Source organism: Apis laboriosa, unplaced genomic scaffold (genome assembly GCF_014066325.1).
Source record: "Apis laboriosa isolate Shangri-la unplaced genomic scaffold, ASM1406632v1 scaffold35_cov144, whole genome shotgun sequence".
NCBI lineage: Eukaryota > Metazoa > Arthropoda > Insecta > Hymenoptera > Apidae > Apis > Apis laboriosa.
Genome location: NW_025222966.1, coordinates 1,535,486 through 1,558,687, shown reverse-complemented (window position 1 = coordinate 1,558,687; position 23,202 = coordinate 1,535,486). Strand labels below are relative to the sequence as shown.

At 23.2% G+C, this 23,202-nt stretch overlaps 1 protein-coding gene across 8 annotated transcripts in view; it reads left to right on the top strand.

The window, feature by feature from the left end:
- The window catches only part of LOC122715407 (Down syndrome cell adhesion molecule-like protein Dscam2), a 196,705-nt gene that overhangs the window by 146,550 nt on the left and 26,953 nt on the right, over positions 1-23,202 (top strand). For all 8 annotated transcript variants that reach the window (XM_043937567.1, XM_043937572.1, XM_043937571.1 and 5 more), the window contains exons 4-7: positions 9,255-9,401; positions 9,517-9,634; positions 17,403-17,564; positions 18,967-19,250. In XM_043937567.1, coding sequence (XP_043793502.1) covers positions 9,255-9,401; positions 9,517-9,634; positions 17,403-17,564; positions 18,967-19,250 — 711 coding nt within the window. The remainder of the gene's footprint in view (positions 1-9,254; positions 9,402-9,516; positions 9,635-17,402; positions 17,565-18,966; positions 19,251-23,202) is intronic.

Below are 23,202 nucleotides of genomic sequence, written 5' to 3'. Positions count from 1 at the left end.
CAGGGATACTGTCTTCATACCCATTAATCTATAATACCCTTTGACTAGATCAACTCTATAGCATTGGTTACAATCGATGATCATGATGATCTTTCATGCGAGAACTTGTAGAAATTAATGATATATGTGATGGAAATAGAAATTAATCAAGTAACAACAATAAATCGAATGGCCGTATAGAATAGCCAAAATGAGAACTTTTTAGAATTTTAAAATTAATTGTCTTAATGAAGTAATCTTAATAATCTTAAATTTATTTTCATTATTATTTTTTTTTTTTTTGAATTTTTCTATTCCTTTTAAATTTATTCTTTTTATAAATTTTCATTTATTTTAATTTTTTAATTAAATATATTAACTTATTTAATTAAATGTATTAACATAAATAATTTAAAAACGTATTATAATAATAAATTTATATTAAATGAAACGAGATAATTTACTTTTATTTATATTCACCAATTAACAATTAGAAAAAATAACATAATCTATTTTAGAAACTATTATGTATTCAATATTAACAACTTTAATGTACAAAAAAACGAATTTTACAAAGAACGAACACATAATAAATAAAAATTCAGATTTTTATACTTTATTTCTTACTTTTACTTAAATATTGTTTATGTCCAAATCCTTATTTATATTATTTATATTTTATTAAATTTTCTCCGATTTATTCTTTTGAATTTTTATAATTTAATTTCTTAAATAATGCAATATTATAAATAGTAAGTATCTTAACAATCTTGTTTTCTTTATATATACAAGTAATTTTGAAGAATCAATTCTATAAATAAAAATAAAAATTAGTATGTAAAAATATTGCTTGAAACTTATTTATTAAATTATATTTCTGTTATATCATTCTATCTTACTCTATCTTTATCTCGTTTCATTTAATATAAATTTATTATTATAATACGTTTTTAAATGATTTATGTTTTAAATGATTAAATGTTTAATACATTTAATTAAATAAGTTAATATATTCAATTAAATAAGATAATTAATTTTTTATATGAAATAAATAAATCTTAACAGTTTTTGTATATATATTTTTTGTTCTTGTTTTAATCTCTAGATAAATATATTCTACAAATATATTAATAAAAATATTTTATAAAAATATATATTTTTAATAAATATATATTTTTATATGCATTTTAGATTTGCAAAAATTTTTAAGCAATATTATGTAAAATATATATATTTACATAAAGTATTCAATAAACAAAAATTCAATAAAATTTATAGATTTGTACTATAATAAAGATGACTTTAAAGTGTTTATATATTTAATCATGTTTACATTTAATCATGTCTACATTGTATATATGTTTCTATTATATATGTATTTTCTTCTATGTAATACATTCATTTCGTTTTCAAATTACAGAACATTTATATTTTGATAGTTTCTTATTTTGTTTTTTAAAATAAATATCTAAAAAAGCTTTTTTGATATAAAATTTCATTAAATTCTTATATTTCTATTCAATCAGAATTTTTAATGAAAAACTTTCCTAGGAAAATATTGTTTTAATATTGCCTTTTTATGACTTAATATCTTTGTTATTATTTGTTATTAAAATTCTTTTATTACGTAATATTTCATGAAAAATTTCTTTCTTTAATTAATTTAAAAGTAAAAATATATACAAATAAATTTTTGTATTCTAAGAAAACCTATTATTATTTTTTATTATTATATTATTATATTATTATATTATATTATTATATTAACCTATTATTATTTTTATTTATATTTTTTTTATTATTATTTTTTATTTAAAATGTATATATCTATTTAATGCTATTCTACAATTTTCACAAATGATTTCTTTAGGAATTTTTCTTATTATCACGTTCATATTTAAACAAATTTTTCCCAAATTTTTCAGAAAATTAATATTTATCACTTTCACAAATTTATATGAATGATTAAATATTAAATTGTATCTCATTAAAAAACTAACTCTCATTAAAAAAAATAGGAAGTTATTTTAATAGTTATTTTAATTCAACAGAAAAAATTACATATAAACCTTATGTTCCAAAAAATAAAAAATATTTTGTAAATCAATATAATTTTAAGATATTTTATATATATAGAAATCAATCGACAAATTTCGATTTTATTTTTATTAACACATTATTAATGAAATACATTTGGCAACAAAACGCCTGCTATATATATAATATTTCAATACCCTTAAATCATCAAGTTATATTGAGAGTTCAAGACGGTGTGAACTTGACGGTATATACCCAATACTATCGTCACGGTATATCTTTCGATAATATAATTCATTGACAAGGTTGTGAAATAAAAATTTTTACAAAAGTTATTTGAAATTATCTAAAATCAATTGATCTCTGGAACACCCTATATATCTTGTATGTTCCCGTTAAATCTATCCCTATATATACATCTATCAGGATCAGCACGCAATTAATTCCACACGCATATTTCATCCGTGCACGTGTACACATTTACACAAGGATTACCGCCATGTCCACTGTCTCGAATTCTTCGACAAGCAACGATTTTTTCCAAAGAGGATTGGCGAACATTTATATGCTCGAAATTGTCGCGAGAAACGAGCGAGAAGTTTTAATTGCTCCGCGTACGAGCGCACCAATTGAATCATCTTTGTGCGACGATATTGTTTAAATACACACCTTCGAAAGGTTTCATGCTTACAACTCGTTAAAAGTGCAGACATGTGCAGAGACAAAACGGTATCGATACAATGCGGTTCCCCGTTTCATTGTCCCGAACGTGCAAACACATTGTTAGGTTTCTTTACTTTTTTTTTATTTTTTTGGTTTTTCATATTTTTTCTTTCTTTCTCTTTTTTTAGATTTTTTTTTGTTTGCAATTTAATTCAACATTCGAATGGAAAATTTTACTACGGTGAATAGAGCGGAAAAAGTTTATAAATGGAGCGCGTAAATTTAACGTTCGTCGATTAAATGAAAGTGTTCATTTGGTCGTTCGTTTTTTTCAGAGGAATCGACAGAAAATTGTGTGAATTAATCGCTCGAATTCGAATGACAAATAATGTAAAAGGATTCATATAATGTTTTTTATTAAATTTAATTAAAAAAAAGAAGACAAGATATTTCAATTTTGCAACAGAATGAATCATTCAAAATAAAATAAAGATATTTTATCGTTTTGTTTTGACTATTCTTGTTTATTTCTCTTTTTTTGTAATTTTTTTCTTTTATTTACTTTTTTTAAGGTTATACTTTAAATGTTTTTTAAAAAACATTTTACGTATTTTTTATTTTTTCTTTCATTAAAGTTATTAATAATGATAATATTGTAATATTTTATATAATTTATTATAAAACATTAGTATTTTAAATTGCAATTATAACATATCAAAATATGTAAAGTATATAAAATTAATTACTTTTACATATTAATATTATGCAAATATCATTCATCTATTTACTAAATTAGTTTTCATTCATCTTTCCAATATAATTATAAAAATTATTTATCTTTCTTTTACTATTTAACATCATGCAATAAATAATTTCAAACATTTCTTATTGTTATAATTCTAAAAATTATTTAATCTTCTTCTTTCTAACAATTTTGTATTTTAAAAAAGAAATTATTTATAAAATATTTATTACTTTCTATTCTTCAAGATAAATAATTTATATCAAACTTATTCAAAAAAATTATTTTTCTCATTTATCACAAACAATTGAATACTCAAAACTCATATTCAACTTCTTTTCTTTTCGTTTTAATGAAAATGCATATACAAATATATTTACAAATTCTACTCACATAATCAACCTTGAAGCGACGCATTCGTACATGATATAAATTTCACAGGCACGTCTCATATTTCTTGCGGCCTAAATAATATTACAACGCCTTTGTTCTCCTTCGGTGAGCACTATATTTCCGTAAGCGTAACATATCCATCTTACTAATAGCGCTATGGTCAGACTGCACGTAATTCGAGGTAGTCACCAACGGTTCCCCTTGTGGTATATATTCTATGTACATCGGTCGTATATAGCCCCGTGTACATACGTGGTATATCCATGTTGAATAGATCCGAACAGGCAGGGTATAGGTAGCAGCATCGAGTGTGATACCGAAATTACATAACCTATCCAAGTCGGCTGACTTGGCCGACAATCGCTATTTAGGAGGCCGCTTATCTCAGCCAGTCTTAGCTGATCTAATGTCTCTTGGCGAATTTGGTTTAGCACCTAGACGCAATAACGTGTATGGAGAGTCTTGGATAGAAATGTTGAGTAGCTTTAGAACAAAACAGGAGAAAGGAAAACCAAAAGCGAGAAAGGAAAGGGGAAAAAAAATTGAAGGGATAAGGACGTAAGAGGAAAATGGCAAGGGTGAAGAGAAAGTCGTGAAGTGAGAGGAATAGAGGTGAGTGGTCGTGAAAATGGAAGAAATTTGGGGCAAGGATGATAATAATGGAAAGAGAAAAGTGAGAAATAGAACGGGGGAAAGGAGGAGTGAGTAATATCATAAAAAGAATGAAAAATCAAGGAAAGGATTAAAAAGGATAAAATTTATTGGAGAGAAAAATATGAAAGGATTATTAGGTTAAAATATGTATGTATTTTCAAAATAGTTTTATATCAATTTTATTCGAAAATTTTTAATATTAGAAATCTGTTTATTTATTGAAACTGGATATTCAAAAATAAATATAAAACATTATAAACATAGTTATTAAAATAAAATTAGGAAAATATTGTTATAATGAAAAATATATAATAAATAATATGTATAATAATATATATAATATATATAAATAATATGTATATAATATATATAATAAATAATATATATAAATATAAATAAATAAATGAAAAAAATAAAAAATGAGAAAAAAAAAAATAAAAAAATAAAAAATTTTATTTTGTTAGGAAATGAAAATAAAGAATAGGAATACTTAAAAAGATGAGAAAATAAAAAATAATAAAAAAATAAAGCTCGTAAAAAATTGAAAATAATGAAAAAAAATGATAAAATAGAATAGTAATAATAAAATAGAAATTTTATTAATTTTATTATTTTAGAAATGAGATGAAAAATAAATAATTTAAAAATGAGAGATTGAACAAATAAAAAAATTAATAAAAAGAATAAAAATATATTTAATAGTGAAATGTTAGAAAATGTAAATATTATCAATAATTAAAAATAAAATGTAAATATTAATAACAAAAATAATTAAATAATAGAAACTATAAAGATATATTAATAATGAAATTACATAAATATAATAAATATAAAAAGAAATGATATTAAACGAAAGAAATAATCAAAAAGCGAAAAATAAAATTATGAAAAAAGAATTAACAAAATTAGAGACGAAGAAAAGATAACGCCAAGAACAGAGCCAACAAGAGTAAGAAAGAAATTCAACAATTATTCTAGTAAAAAATACCTTGAAATGAAGAAAAAAGTTAAAAAATATATAAGTTAAAAATCAGAAAGTACTGAAACAATAAACAAGCAAAAATAAAGAGAAGAAAACACAAAAAAGACAATAAGCAATAAAGAAACAAAAATGAAATTAGTATGAAACTAGAAAACGATCTCTTCGCTGTAAGATAATCATGCATTCGTGAACTATGTTAAAGATTTCTAACCGTGACCGCGAGTTTCGCGAAACGACTGCAAATATTTAGGATAATTACCCTCATTAACATTGCTCGAGCTTATCTAAGGAACGAGCACGAGCTTTAAGCTGCACAGAGCAAGAACGACAAGATTGTATCTCAGCCAGTCATTCAAAATAGATCGCTAGAAATTCTAGAATTAGCATAATTATCGTTACGATAAAACCGGTCGACGAAAATGTTACGAAATGTTGGCAATAGTATGCATCCATGATATGCTAGTTATTAAAAATAATTCCAAATCCACGCACCGAATTTTTATTAAAATATTGAAACCAATTATCGCGTCAGATATGAATAATAAAGAAATTTTAATATGCTATGCTATAGTTGGTCATGCTATGATAAATGGAAAATATTTTATTTCAAACACTGATTTTACATTTGAAAATAATGAAAAATTTTTATATGAATATATATTTTATTTGATGCTATTTATGAAAAATTTATAATAGAATATTTTTTAAAATAATCCCAGAACGAATCAATTTGAATAAGCAATTCAAAAAGAATCTACAAATACGCTATAATAATTGAAAATTAAACAATTTTCAAATATGTTTATTATGTATATAAAAAATATATTTCTATAAGAAAAATTTATAATTAAACATAAATTAATTAATTTTAGATACCATTCCAGAATACATGCTTTAAAATATACGGAACAATCCAAAAATGTTAGAACATCGGTTAATTAAAGATTCCTAAGGTGATTTTCCTTTGCTTTCTTTATGGTTTTGTTAACGAGTTATTAGCCAATTACAGAGCGAGTAAAGTGTATTTTAACAATACATTATTTTTTCATCGTTCTATTTTATAATTATACATTTTTAATATATACATTTTTATAATATGGGGTAGATCATTGGCAATAGTAACAAAACATTAAATAATACGTAATACGTTAAATATCTCAAAATAATAATACAATAGTAGTACAAATTTCAAATATACAATGAAAGATAAATTTAGAGAATTATTAAAAATAATTATTAAAATAATAAAGCGGTAAATGTCATATATTTTTTTTCAATTGCATATATGAGAACTGTGAATTCCCAGAAATCCATGAATCATATTAGATTTGCTGAATAGGATGCATAAAATATTTCCAGAAATATTCATATACTGAATATAATTTACAATAAGTTAAAAAACAAATTTAATTTACAAGTGTAATTTATAAATTTATTTATATGTTAATAAATTAAAATAACTTTTTTTTTAAATAAAATAATTTTGTTAAATAATTTTGTCAATAATTTTTAAAAATTTTGTAATTATTTTTATATCTGATAATAAAATGAATCGTAAATTTTACAAAAAAAATAAACATAAAATTCGCCTAATAGAGGAATAAAAAGAAATTGTGATTATTAAAATAAAATTTTTAACATTTTAAATTATTTAAAATATATTATTTATTAATAAGAAAATCGATTAAAGTAAATTTTTATAAAAAATGTATAAATAATTCTTTATTTTGGATTTATAGAATATGCAAATAATTTTTTAAATTTTCTTTGAATATTTAATGATTTATATTAACTTTGTCAAAAATTTTATTTTATTTTCTAATATTTTTATATTTCATTATATTTTGATATATTTCAAAACATTTTTTTTACTTTATATATTTCTTTTAATAATATAAAATTATCAGATCAAAATTATTCCAGTATACAATATTTCTGATCAGAAGAGTCAATTCTACAGGCCAAAACAAAAAACACAAAAATTTATATACAATATTGATTAAAGCTATTAAGTTATGAGCAATTGAAATTAGATAAAACGAGACGGAAATAGAGCGAGATTAAAAGTATCATTAATATTAGTATTATTTGTACATAAATTTTGTATGACCTCTAAAATAAATCTATTCTACGAATATATTAACTACGAATATATTCTTATATATGAAATTTCTACATGAAATCTTTCCTATTGATCACGAAACATTTTATTTCTAATATATACCATCCAATAAATTATTTTAATCTTCGAAATAAATGGTACGATTGCTATACCTTCCTTTAAATAATTCACATTTGAAATATTATTTTATATCACCCGGAGGATGATATAATCGCGTTTAATACCGAGGGGCGATAGCCTTCGTCGTTTTCGCAATTGGAACATAGTTTGCCCTTATGTGCTGTTTCTATTCCCTGGTGATGAAAGCTTCTCGATGTGAATTATGTCTACGTGAATCATGAGTCAAATATTATCTTCGATATCGCGATATTAGTAATATAATTGATAAAAAGATTTTTTTTTTATTAATAAAAAATGTTTAATTAAATGCGATCATTTCATCTATTTAACAAAAGAATATAAATATATAAAAACATTTAATAAATATATAAAAAACATTGTTAAACATTTTTCAGAAAATGATTCAAAGATTTAATAAAATTTCAAATATTTATGATAGAAAATTTTAAATTATTCAATGTAATGAAATGTGATCTAATGAATTCAATATCTAATGAATTGTCATTCAAAAGTCTCAATAAAAACTTGGAGATGGAAAATAATGTATTATATTAATAATATTTCGTAACAATGAAATAATGTGTTTTATTAATAATAAAGTTTTTAAGAGTTTATGAAAATATAAAAGAAACGATAAAAAAAGAAAATCTTTCATTTCTTTTTTATATGATAATGGTTACAATATTACCATTTTTATTATGAATTAAGATAATTTAAAATTTTTTTTATTTTGAATTAATAGAACTTAAAAAAATTTTATTAGAGAAACTAATAATTTTTATTATCAAAAAAAAAATATTTAGTTTATAATTTTTCCAAAATTTTTATAAAAAAAACTAAATATCTATGATAAAACCTAGAAAGTTCGTATCAAAAAATAATTAAATATCAATATAGATTGTGAACACGAAACGTTACTTTGTGATATGTCATAACGCATTTTTGCCAATCAAAAAAAGGTCAGGGATATATAACAGATTCGATCTATCATATGTCGATTTTTCGTTATCGTATCAAAGAAATGACACGATATCTAAAACTAATTTAAAATAATAGATAAAAAGTATTACATTGCTCTGCTGTTCATAGAAAAAATTAATACATTTCTCATATATCAATTTTTCAAATATGAAAATATATTTTTTCTTTTATATTTTGTAATAATTTTTCCAAAAAAAAAAATAATAAATGTGGAAAAATTTCATTTTTTATAAATTATAATACAAAAGAATTTAAAAAATAAGAATAATTTAAAAACTTTTAAGTCCTCACTAATGTTCTCATTAAATTAAATTCTATGTAATGCTGTAATGATAAAATGAATATATATTATTGAATGATACTCATTATATAATACAAGGATATATGACAAATATAGACCATTCATAATAATGAAATTACATACTATAAATATATATAAATAAATAAATAAATAAATATGATTACGTATGTTTAACGTATGTTTTATTTTGAATGAAATTTAAATTTAAATCAAACTATTCCAATAATCAATCATAAAATATACGAAACCATAAAATTTCTTTCCATTATTTGAATTTCAGACGGCAAGTTTCATCTTCTACCAACCGGTGAACTTCTGGTCCACAGTTTGGAATTCAGCGATCAAATACACGGTTACAGGTGTCGAACGATGCATCGTCTCACGAGGCAGGTGGTCGTGAGTTCCGTGGCCAACGTAAGGATAGCAGGTAATAATTTTCACTTCGATCAACAGGCCAATTTTTCTCATCTTCCGGAAATTGCTGAGATTTTTCCCAATTACCCTCGTACATTAATCGACCATCTCGAAAAATTTTTTTGCAGATCATAGAGGAGTGATGCCACCGGTGATACTTGAAAACTCTGGAGTTGTTCATGTCGCTCAAGATGAATCAACGTCATTAGTGTGTGTGGCGCAGGCTTGCCCTACTCCCGAATATCGGTGAGTATTTTTATCCAAGAAGATTAATTATTTTAAGCTTTAAATTATCTTATCTTTTTTGCACAATTTTTTATTTTAAATAATTAAAACCTATTGAGATAATTAATATTTTAAATATAAATGAAAAATTTATATCAAAGGGAAGCATTTATTTTTAAATTATTATGTAAAGAAATATTCTGAATTGTTTGGTGTATATTATAACACAAATATGTATTTATTTGATAATAAAAGCTATCGAATTCAAATTATGATCTACTGTTACAGATACTGTTACGATAGTAGGAATCATGATTGAAATTTCAATTATTTTAAGAACATATATAACTGATTATTTATTATTTAAATTAACTTACGATAATATAAAACATTTGATTAATATTAACTAATAGTAGAATTGAATAATAGAATAAATCTTATTTTATTATTATACAGATAATACTATAATATATAATATTAATACTATATACAGATTATATAGTATTATACTATAATATATAGATAGAATTTTCAAACTTCAAGTTTCACAGAGTATAATCGTTCGATAATAAATAATAATAATTTGTTTAAAATCATAGATTGACAGAAATCCAAAAAAATTAAAAAATTCAACACTCATCAAGATCCTGCATGAACACCGAAATGCATAATATTAGTCAATTTCCAACATTATTATTATACAAAAAGAAGTGCTCGATTTGTTAGTTATATTTGGTAGTATAGATAACGCTACGAGATCATGGGACTTGAAAATGCTCAGTGATTGATACTACAAATAGAGCCGATAGAGCAATAAAGTAATAGTTTTCATGAGGTTTGATCATGATGGTTATCGATCGATAATAGAGAGTATTAATGTCTGATAACGATGTATATGATGCATTATAAATTTTATGTAGATCAAATAAGAAATGAGCGATTTATTATAAATTGAATATCTTCAAAATTATTTTTTTTACAATATGAATATAGAATTATATTATTTTTTAAAGTTTAAAAAATATCGATATATTTTTGATTAATAAAACAACAATAAATTTTATTTTATTGTTCACATATTGATCAACATAAAATAACTATTTGATGCAAATTAGAAACAAATCTAAAATTCAAAAGTCAGTAGGAATTGGAATAAAAATTTACCGATGAAATAATTTCTTGTATGAAAATATTTTAATTAATGTTTTTAAGATTAAAGCAAAATTTAAAAAAAAATTTTCAATTTCTAAAGATAATAAATATGAATTTATCTTTCTCTCGCTATAAGATTTTTAAATATTTTTAATTAAATACTATATTTTTAATTAAATATTTTTATTTTAAATCCAATATCAATTAAATATAATTTTTAAATGTAATATTAACTAAAAATTTGAAATTATTCTTCTTTACTTATTATTTATTATATCGAAATATTTTCCTTTTATTATGTTAATAGTAATGTTATAGATTTATCAGTAATTTCAAAATCTTATATATTTCGATAGATTTTTTAATAAAAGAATTCTCTATAACAACAGAAATTTAACATATATAATTTTTTTCAAATTTTTGGATTATATTTATTATTTCATATTGAAAAGCTTTATTATATTGCAAAATCATCAATATATCAACAATGCATAAACCTCACAATAAAATTCCAAAAAAAAGAATTCAAATTAATCAAAAATTAAAGTAGATATATAATAATTATAATATGATACTGTGAAGGTTTTGAAAACACAATAAAATACGATATAATAGAAAAATTTCGACCCTATATATAATATTTTCATAATATAATTATCATATAACATAATTTAATAAATTCTCATATATGATTATTTTTATCATCTGTTTTTTTTTATATTTTTATATTTTTATATTTTATATTTCTCTAATTTATTCTAGAACTCATTTAATTACAATTTTAAATATAAATTAATTGTGTTAGAGTTAACTATACCTAACTGTTACTATAATCATATTTTTGTTTTATGAATGATTAACTTACTGGCAAATATAAATTAAACCGTTCAATTTACGTCTAAATAATCATGGAAATGATTATACATAATTGAAAATCAATATCTCTTTACTTGTCAGTAAATTTAATGTTATTATTACAAACGATGTAAACAAATTTAATGGCATAATTGTGTGGCATGGATTGTTATAAGTTGAAAGCAGCGGAAACGGAAACACGAATCTCCTGTAAATTGAATGTTTATGGAGAAATATAACTTCTGCTATCGATACGATTGCCGTTTCAATGCAAAATATAGAAATTTATTTTTAATCTGCAAATAGATAATTGAATAAACGATCGCAAAAAAATATGATTTTAAAATGAATTTTAAAAAAAGAATTAAAATTCTATTTAAAAAATTGATTATTGAATTCGTTAAATAAATTTTGCAAATTTTATTAAAATTTAATGAAATTGAACAATATTAGTTTTTTGTCTTTTAAGATTAAATTTAAAAAAATAGGACAATTTGTTAAAAAATTATTTCTTTATTTATTATCAATTTCATGAATGATCAATTTATCGATGAATCAGAAATATTATTAAATATTTTTTTTTCTAACAAATATAAAACAATTGACTTTAATTTTTAAATTATTCACAAAAAACTTTCGATATTATACAGTTAAATTCTGCGTGATATAGTAAATTAATGTATAAAATGAAGTACTTTGATATGTAAAAAAATTAAATAAGGAAAAAATTTAAAATATATTTTGAGATTTCATAAATTACTTTGATCATAACTATATACAAAAGTAATTCTCAGTCCATTTTTAAAGCTATTTTCTTATAAAAATTAGAAAATTTTAATTTGTCTCTTATGATTTCCAATTATATTATAAGCGATGTGCCAATGGCTAATAATAACTAGAAAGGAAATTAAAACATAGAATACAATAGTATATTTTAAAAGTTGTTTTTGAATTAAACTTAATTGAATAAAACTTAATTTGATAACATATATATAAAGCAATAGAATAAAGTCAATTTGGCACAAATTAATCTTTAAAAGATCGACAAATGAGATATAAATTATTGAATTTGTGAAATTACACACAAAAAGAATTTATTATATCATATATTGCTAATAGAAGAAACCGTGATTGATTGCATATAAAAGTACGTTAAGTAATCATTAATAAAATTACTGTGTTATATCACGAAAATGTATACAGAGTATTCCAAAAATGTTCATTCGGAACATCGATTAACTAGAAGTTCCTGAAAGTAATATTAATCATCTCTAATTTCAAATAATATTTTCAATATATAGAAAGATATAAATTCCAACAATTTATTTCTGATGTGATTGCATTTTTAAATAATAAAGATTTTATGTTTTTACAATTTATACAGTTAAACCAATATAAATGTTAAATAAATATTTTAAAATTTCTTAAAGTACCAATGCAATTATAGATACATTGCAATAAGATTATAAATTATATCTATAATCAACTTCCATGACTAATTGATTAATATGGAAAATATTAAAATAATTCAATTATTATTACATTCATACATATATATTATAAATTATCTTTAATTATTTAAGAGTAATTGAACATCATTTTATTAAATATAGAATATATAATAATTATTTTTTACTTATATAATTTATTAAAAATTAAAAATTAACTTATTAGCTCGGTAGCTTTTTCTCTTTTTATAATTTTATATATATACATATTATGATAATAAACTACTAATACACAGTTATTCATATAAGATTTCGAAGTGAACAAAAACAAAAAATCTAAAAAAACAAGAATTTTCGGATCTATATTTATATATAATATATTATATTATACAATATAACAATTTCACAACTGAATCATCTCCTTTAAATCACTCTCCATCTCAAATAATATAATTACAAAGGAATAATTTAACATAATTTAATAATTTAATTATATAATAATAATTAATAAAACATTGTTATATACATGGATACTATCTACATAACAAACACAAAAATGAATTAAATTTAGAAATAATATTTTTTTCGATCCTAAAAAAAAATTCTCTTATGTTAAAAGATAAGAGGAAAGAAACACGAAAAAGCGCATAAAAGCGAGATATACTTTAATCCTTTTCTATAATCCCAAAAAAATTGTGATATGCATTTCTTAGTTATCTCAAAAAGGAGATCGAAATAAAAACGAATGAAAAGACAATCAAAGACAGAATTGAAGAAATATTCGAAGTAGAAGATAAATAGAAAAATAAGAACTAGACAAGATTTTGAAATAAAAACAGAAAGAAACCTCGAAGAAAACCTCGCGACAATCGAAAACTTCATGTTTCTCATCAGATCTTCAGAGAAGTCTTGTTTCTAACATTTTTTCTCTCAATTTCTGGACCTCGAAATTTCTGGATCTTCTTCTTCTCGACAAGATAGAACGAGCAGATAGAAGAGACAAGAAACATCTGAAGGGATATATCGATACAAGTGACCAACACAATGTGCCAAGATGTTTTTGGACATGCTTGAACGTGCTTCTACGATATTAATCCATTCGAGCGAAATAACTTGAGCTAGGGATCGTAATGGCCACGTAATTTAGACTCGAGTGCAAATTTATGAATGGGATCAATAGTGAGATTTGTTTTATGCGGTCGAAGTTTTACCTTAGGGAAAAGTAAGATAAGAACACATACCTACTATATTTCTTATGATAATGAAAGAGTATAATGAACGAGAAGATGAAAAGATATTTGGACAGCGTTAAAAGTTTTAAATGGTTTTTATACAATCGTAAAATGAAAGTTTTTCGTTTAAAAAATTCGCTATTTAAAATTAACTATTGAAGAAAAAAGATTTTTCGAAAATGGAATTTTTCGATGAAAAATTATTTAGAAAAATAATACAATATTTATCTTCTGTATGGAAGAATAAATTTATTGGAATAATTAAAAGAAAATTAAAAAATATATGTATAAATAAAAAAATAAAAGTTTGTTTATAATTTACATAAAATTTTTTTAAAATTGAGCAAAAAAGATGTAATTCGAATGTATATATATTTAATAAGTATTCATTGTTTTATTTTATAATGTTAATTTCATAATTTAAAAATAAAATACAATGCATAATACAAATATAATCGAATATATATGAAACAAATTGTATATTATGTATATATGTTGTATATTATGTTGTATATTATAAATGTATATTATGTTATATTGTAGTAGAAATATTCTCTATAAAATCAAGATAAACATCCATATTTTTGTATCATTTAAAATTTTCTTTCGTTGTTTTCCTATCAAATAGAATCCTGAATTTGTATTTTTTCAGAATTTTCTCAGAATAATAAACTTAATTATAATTTTTCTTATAAATAATCAAAAATAGAATTATAATGTATTAAATATAAAAATAAATCTATATAAAATAAATCATTTAATACAATCTTTTCGAATAATTCATAAATTATTTGTTATATAAAAAATTATTTCAATAAAAGTTACATATAGAAAGAAATATATAATATAGAAAGAGATATAATTTAATGTTATTTTTATTATTTTTTATTATTTTTTATTTTTTATTACAAGATAAAAAAAAAAATTTTGTTTCTTTAAATACAATTATATTTTTTAATAATCAATACAGTATTAGTCGATTAAACTATTCATTTATTTATAGCAAAAAATTATTAAATTTAAATTTAAGAGATATTTAATTTAAGAGATATAACTTAAATTTTTTTAAATTTATAAAAAATATTCGCACTTTGCCTTTAATATGGTAATTTTTATCAAATTTAAATTAAAAATTTTTCCGAACTATATATATATAATTTTTCACTATAAATAATTACTTAATAATCATTTACATTTATTAATTAAAATTAAAAAAGATATTAAAAAATACATTGTAATCCATCTTACAAATTATTACAAATTATTGCGTTTCTGTGTTTATAATTTCAAAACGTAAGTAATCAATCGAAACTAGGAACGCGCAATTTCACACAACAAACAAATTCCAATTTACCAGTCTAATTTAGTTACAGTATGTTGTATACAAAATGAAATTGTACATATTTACCATCAAAACTGATCACGTATAATGTAATTTATCTTCTTCGAAAAGGGAAAGTCCTTCGAGAAAGGAATTCAAACATTCGAATAAACAAAAAAGTTTTCGACTCGACGAGTGCTATCTTAACACCCGGAGAAGAAACGAAAAACTGATCTACTAGACGAGTTTCAACGTTAATTTCTTACCCTCTTATCGCCGATAACTTTCCCTGCGATTAGAGGCCAAAATTCCCCAAGGAAACCAAGATTGTTACGTACCTTGAAATCCAAGAACGGGCAAAGAAGCGAGAAACTACGTTTCAGGATAAACTGAAAGAAAAGGAGGAAGGAAGAGAAATCGAAGAAAAGGTCGAGAAGAAGGAGAAGAGGGTAAAAAAAAAGGAAGAGGAGAGAAAAAAAGTTCTTGGAAACGAAAAGAGGAGGAAAAGGGGAGGAAGAGATCTCTCAGAGTTGGTTTGAGCCAACGTACATGCCTCGATCGAAAACTGTCAAGAAGTTGGGAAAGAAAGCGAGGAATCTCTGGGATAAATGCTGGGATAAAAGTCGCGGTGGATGCGACTTGATATCGTTTCTAGGTCGTCGTGCCCGAAAGCCAGTGAAATTAAAGCTCATCCCCTTTCACCACCCATCCTTTTGCCTGATTCGTTTTGCCTTTCGATGAAAAATTATTCATGGCCATAAGAGAAGGGAGAAGTTTCAAATGGCAAATGAAAGGGCATTAACTTGCAATCATGCAAACCGTGTTAACCTCGAAAAGTCCACGCGCGATATTTGAAAAATTTTTTTCGCCACGAAGGAAAATCGTACAACAGTATGGAACGATGCCAGAACCTATTTTGCATCCCGCTAACAAAGGATTTTTGGGTGAGTTTGGGAAATTTCGAACGAGGAATGTTCAGGATAGAGTTTGGCGAATTGTACGTTATATCGCAAAGAGATTTCAATTTCAGGTTCGGTTAATGCAATTGGATGATATATTATGCTGGCCGAGTGGGCGAAATGACGTTAAATTAATTAGGATTACGGGAGGAAATTTATCGCAGTTGAATTTTCGGAATTGTTTGTTAGTTTCGTAATTTATGGGTATTTTTAATTGGTGCTTGAAAATAGTCTGAAGTGGTGTGTAAATTAGAGATATTATATGGGTACAGAATATTTCAAAATTGATTGAGCGAGCAAAATGTAGGTAGAAAAAAATTAAAAATTTATTTGACTTTTTTCTTCTTTTTCTTTTCTTTAAACTATATAAATTTATTTATTATTATATACAAGACAAATCGCAATCTTTTAAACTCGAAAAATCTCAATTATTTTTGTTATTAAAATTTAACAGTTATTAATATTAGTATTCATTTTTTTTAAATAAGATCTCAAATTTATAATCCTATTATTCATTAAAAGATTTCACAAGAAAAAGATAATTGAATGAATAATATATATTTTAGAAACTTACATTACTCTAAACTTCACAATATTTAACAAGAAAAATCGATTAACGAAAATATAATTCAAATGTTCAGAACAAATTTGGCGAGTCGTAACTATAAACAGTATTTTCAATATAAGTATTTTCATAATAAGTATTTTCAAGTTTTATAGCCTCTAAATCTTCCGAACGAATTTAATATTTCTTTCGAATTATCACACGAGTGAAATATTCTTTATGCATGACCATATAATTTACGATCCGATGATTTTCAGATGGTATGCACAAACTGGTTCCGAGCCGATGCTGGTACTTTCTGGACCAAGGACCAGATTACTCGGATCTGTCTTAGCCCTCGAAGCTGTCACGTTAGAGGATAACGGTATTTATCGTTGTTCCGCATCGAATCCTGGTGGCGAAGCTAGTGCGGAGATTCGGTAACTAATAAATGAGAAATTACTTATAGTTGAGCCATTCAAAAAATAAACTGGATAATCTAATTAACAATTTACTTTATCATTAAATATTTGTTACATTAAATACATTAAAATATAAGATGAAATTTTTTTCTTTCCAGAAATTAAATTATTAGCGTCAATGGATTTGATTAGTTTATTTTTTGTGTGGCTCAAAATTTAGAATTTCATTATTATTCATATTCGTTTTACGACAGATATTATTTCAAAATCGAAAAAAATTAAATAACTACTTAAAGCTCGTTTAAAAGAGATTATTATTAAACAATCTACATATTTGACGATATTCGAATATTCATGAATAATGTATTATTTTATAAATAATATCTCTAATCTCTGAATGATATTTTTGCGATTTATAAAATATATTTGTTTTTCCATTTACGAAAAAAGAAACAAAAACTATTAAATTATTGTGAAAACAAAGCTTATCGATATGGAAGCAATTTTTTTAGAAAATTAAATTTAAATGGCAGCTTTAGATTTTAAAAATTTTATAAGGATATTTGAAAATGATTTCGAAATTTTAATAAAAACTTCCAAAAATAGAAAGAAAACAACCTTCGTATAACAATTCTGCTTAATAATTGAAATATTTAATTAGAGAAATTATTATTAATTTAATGTATATCGTATTTGTACATTTCTTTATTTATTACAAAAGATATTGCTTCTTGTTTTTTTTTCCGTTGTATTTTATCTTTTCCATTATATATAGACTATTTACAAATGATTATCTACAATGTGTGCAAATTATTTGCGAACATGTGTTTGCAGACAATTATCTTTCAATTTTTATGAGATTTTAAAAGAAAACAATTTAATTAAAAAATTCACAATCTGCAAATACTTAAATTCATGATTTATCAATATGCAAGAATTTTTCTAATCCCTTCTGAGGGAGATCTTCCTTTTAATGTTAACGCGGTAATACACATAATAGTTTCGATTTCGATATGTAAAAAAAATAATCTTGGTGGAATATACAGAATATTTAAATAAGGTAGAAAATTTAATGAATGATTCTAAAGAATAAAATACAAATTAATGTACTAATGTAACTAAATGTAATAATGTAACTAAATTGCTCATAGATAAAAAATAATATTGGAGTCTCTAGAATTATTTCTTAAATTTTTTTTCCATTTCGTTCAAAAATTTTTTATAATATAATATAATATAATGAAATTTTAATCTTTTAATTAGTTTCATTAATTATTAATAAAAGATTTAAAGTATAATTATTCTAAACGTTATCTTGAAATATATTATACCATTAATTCTGAAAAGATTTTCAATAAATTTCAATTTTTTCCCCTACAAGAGAAATTAGAAGTGCAAAAAGTAAAAAAATGTTTTTCAGACTCATCGTAACGGCTCCATTGCATGTCGAAGTAACGCCTCCGTTATTAAGCGTCCACTTAGGAGGTAATGCCGAATTTAGATGCGAGGTCAGCACGCATCCACAAGCTGGACCACATTTTATTACCTGGTACAAGGATGGTCGACAGCTACCAGGCACTGGCAGACAATCAGAATTATTGAGGCTAAACGGTATCAACAGGGAAGATCGTGGAATGTATCAATGTATCGTCAGACGGTCGGAAGGTGATACTGCACAGGCTTCTGCAGAACTACAATTGGGCGGTATGTGAAATGTGAATGATTTTAAAATAATATATATATATTTTTTATCATCAATAAGATATGATGGAATAATTTGTCGAAAATATTTAAAAAAAGATAATTTTGGAATTGTTAAATTTGCAATTGTTAAAGAATAAAATAAATAGAAACGAAATGAAATGCTTTTCTTTTAGATATGATAAATTAATTTAAATATAATAAATGGAAATTGAAAAACAATTGAAGAATTTGAAATGAAAATTTACTATTAAAGAATTTTAATAATTAATTCTTTATAGTTTTGTCCATTTTTTTTATAATAAAAACAACAGTTTCCTATATGAATATTCGCTCAAAAAAAAATAAAAATAATCATACCATTGGAATCTCTTTTTATTTTATTTCGAAAAGTCATTTGTTAAAATATAAGAATTCAAAATTAAGAGAATGTAAAAAAAATTTTAAATATGCTTATGAATATGCTTATAATCTAGATATTTAGAAATTCGTACGTGTTTCGAAATGGCAAAAAAAAGTCACACTCGTCTTATCTATTCGGAGAAATCAGTGATGAAATGCAAGCAAAAAGTCCAAGTACAATAAAAATGAAGATAATAAAAGATTAAAAATTTTTTTTTCAGAACTATATTTCAAAAATCAAAAATTGTATCAAAATAAATCGAAAAATATTTTAAAGATCAAAATTTCTAGTGATCTTAATTGATTGAAATTATTATTTTTGGAACTTTTTTTTTTTAATAAGATTTAATCGTGTAAAATTCGTGATATAAATATTATCTCTGAAAAAATACTATACAATGATTTTAAAATAATATATTGAAGTTTTTAAGAGTTATCTTGAATTTTTGTTTTTAGTACATTCAATCATTATTTAATTGATCTGATTTACATTTATTTATATTTATAAATTATATATAATATATTTATAAATTATATTATAAACTAATCAAACTATATATTACTTAACTAACTATATATTATAAACTAATCAAAGAATTTAGATTTCATAAAAGTCAATCTTCAAAATGGTATTAAATATCATCGTAATTTTTTCTGTGATTTATATGAAGTAATTGCTGTCTACGTTGTTGTATATGTTCAATTTGGAGATCATTTCTCAAACTATTTTACATTTATTTATACAATAAAATTTTATACATCTTCATACATAATCCACATACATAATCTTCATTTCTAATTGTTAATAATTAAAAAATAAAGTCAAAAAATTTTTTTATTCATTTTCATTTTCTTTTAGCATGAAAAATTATCCCTTCTTCAATTTATAAAAAAGAATGTAATGAAAAACTTTTTGTATTTATTCAAAACATGCAAAATACAATTATTTATTTGCATAAAAATTTGCAATTTGTTTAATTATAAAAAGTTAAATTGATCGACAATTTTTTTGATCCTTTGATTTTATTCTCAATTTTATTTATTTTAAATTAATTGATTTGAAACTAATTTTTTGAGTTTATCAAATATTTTTTTTTTTTTTTTATAATTTTCTCATAAATTATTTTCCTTTAATTTTCAACGCTTAATTCCAACATATCTTTGAAATGTGTATAGCAAATGATATTTGAATAAAAAGTAATTCAAGAGTTGATTGACTCTCTACATGATTTCCGCGCGCGAAACCGCGTAAATGCACAAGAGCGCGCACAGACACGATATTTCCATTCGATTCGATTCGCTCGATCTCAATTACTAAATTCCACATACTCGACTTCATTTCGACTTGGACTGCACAAAGGAAAATTACATGGAAAGTTGCGGTACAGTTTCGATTAGAATTGCAGATGAGAGGATTTTCAATAGATCTATGCATACGTATAAAATCACTTTTCGTGAAACCAACCACCTTCGTCGTGTACGAAGAAAATTAGGTCACTCTCAAAGATTCGTTTTCTACATTTTCAAACTTTATAATTTTTTAACTTTATAACGTGAAAATTCATCAAAATATACAGAAATTTTTCATTTATCACGTGGAAAAAAATTTAATGAAATTATATGATGTTTAAAATTCATAATTTTATTACATTTTTATTGCAAATTTAAGTTAAACAAATACGATTTTTCTTTTTCATGAATAATTGAAATATTAATTTTTAACCAGTTTGTTTAACAAATTAATAATCTGATTTTTATTAGTTTTATTTTTATTAGTTTTTATTTTAAAATTTAAATAAATTATTTAAGTTTAATCACTTTCAACCTTTACATAAATAATTGAAAATACTAATTAGCAGTTGTTATATCGAATAATTCCAAGCATAATTACAAACTCTTAACTATTAATTAAGTTTAATTAATCATTGCTCAAACTTAGTAAGTATTTGAAATTTGAATTGGTTAAAAAGTAATCGATTTCTTTAAGATCTCCTATTAACCAATTAATATACTTAATTATTTACTTATTTTAAATATTTCAAGCTCAATAAAAAAAAATAAATTAATATCTATTATTCATTATAAATATCCAGAATTCAACTGAAACTTTCCCGAACTTTTAATTTGAATCGATTTCAATTACTAACTTGCAGAATCAATTTAAATAATTTCTCAGTAATATCCAAGTTCTTAATACATATCTATCTTACATATATTCATCAATTTATTATCTTCATTATATAATTTATATGATCAAAAATATATTATTTTATATATCATATATTATTTTATAAGAAAATTTATTTAGAATATAATAGTATGAAGAATACAATAATTATAAAACAATTTTTTTTTATAATAAATCTCCTTGAAATTAATCGTCGAAGTATCAAAATTTTTTAATAAAATATTTTTTAGAATAGAGCGATAGAATAATTTCGTTTCATTATAAAATTATATCTTTCTTTTTTAATGTTTTATTAAAATTGTTATTCGTTTTAATATTACTATTCATTAATTAAGCACGCATAAGAAAACTTTAACACGAAGACTTTTGCGATTGACTTTATACGTATTTATATGTATTTGTACAAAATGAAAAGCAAAATTCGACGAAACATAAGATTAAAAGCATTTGATAAACAATTAACAATAATCAATTAATCAATAATCAATTAACAATTAACAATAAATCTTATATGCATTATTAATACTAGATTTACGAACATTTAACAGCTATCTTTACAAACGTTAAATTAATACGTATTCTTAGATTTTCTTTAAATATATCACATAAAGATTTTCGAGATCAGAAGAAAATGAATTCGAATATATATTTGTTTCATTAATTGGATAAAAGTCGGTATAAATGATAGGAATATGAACGTATTTAATACTAATTTTTTATAATTTTCCAAGTGAAATTTGAAATAAAATGATGCGTTCTAGTAAATCTAATATTAAATACACATCTGCTATAATAATAATGTTCCCAATACAAAGTAACCATGTTCCTCCACTACGGTTACAAACTTCTATTATCGCGAGTGCTCTATTCATCAATCACCGGAAATCGAGTTCTATTGCTCTCGAAATAATTTTATCCGAACGATATTTATTGATTCAATATTTAAAATACCCTTATTCGAAAACATTCGATCATCGACGTGTCGGACGTAAACGTGAAGAAAATGAAATAGCAGCATGTATATCCTTCGATCGCATTACCGTGGACTCGATTATCAAGTGAAAAGAGCATGTCATGAAGTCCACGTGGCCCGTTGCCTCGGATGTCTCAACCACCTCTTTGAAGTGGAGAAGGCTTCTTTCACGCCGCTTTAACTCTTCTCGTGCCCCTTCTCCGCATTATTTCACCGCCACCATGCTTGCCAACTATCGCCACTGTATCACCATCCATCTCTTTTCCCCTCTTTGCTAGCCACTACGAGGCCACCTTTCTCTCTCCTTCTCTCGGCCATTTGCCCCATATTTGGACCTCCCACCTATGGATGAGGAGTGATGCATGAAAGAGGAACACTCGCCGTTGGCGAGA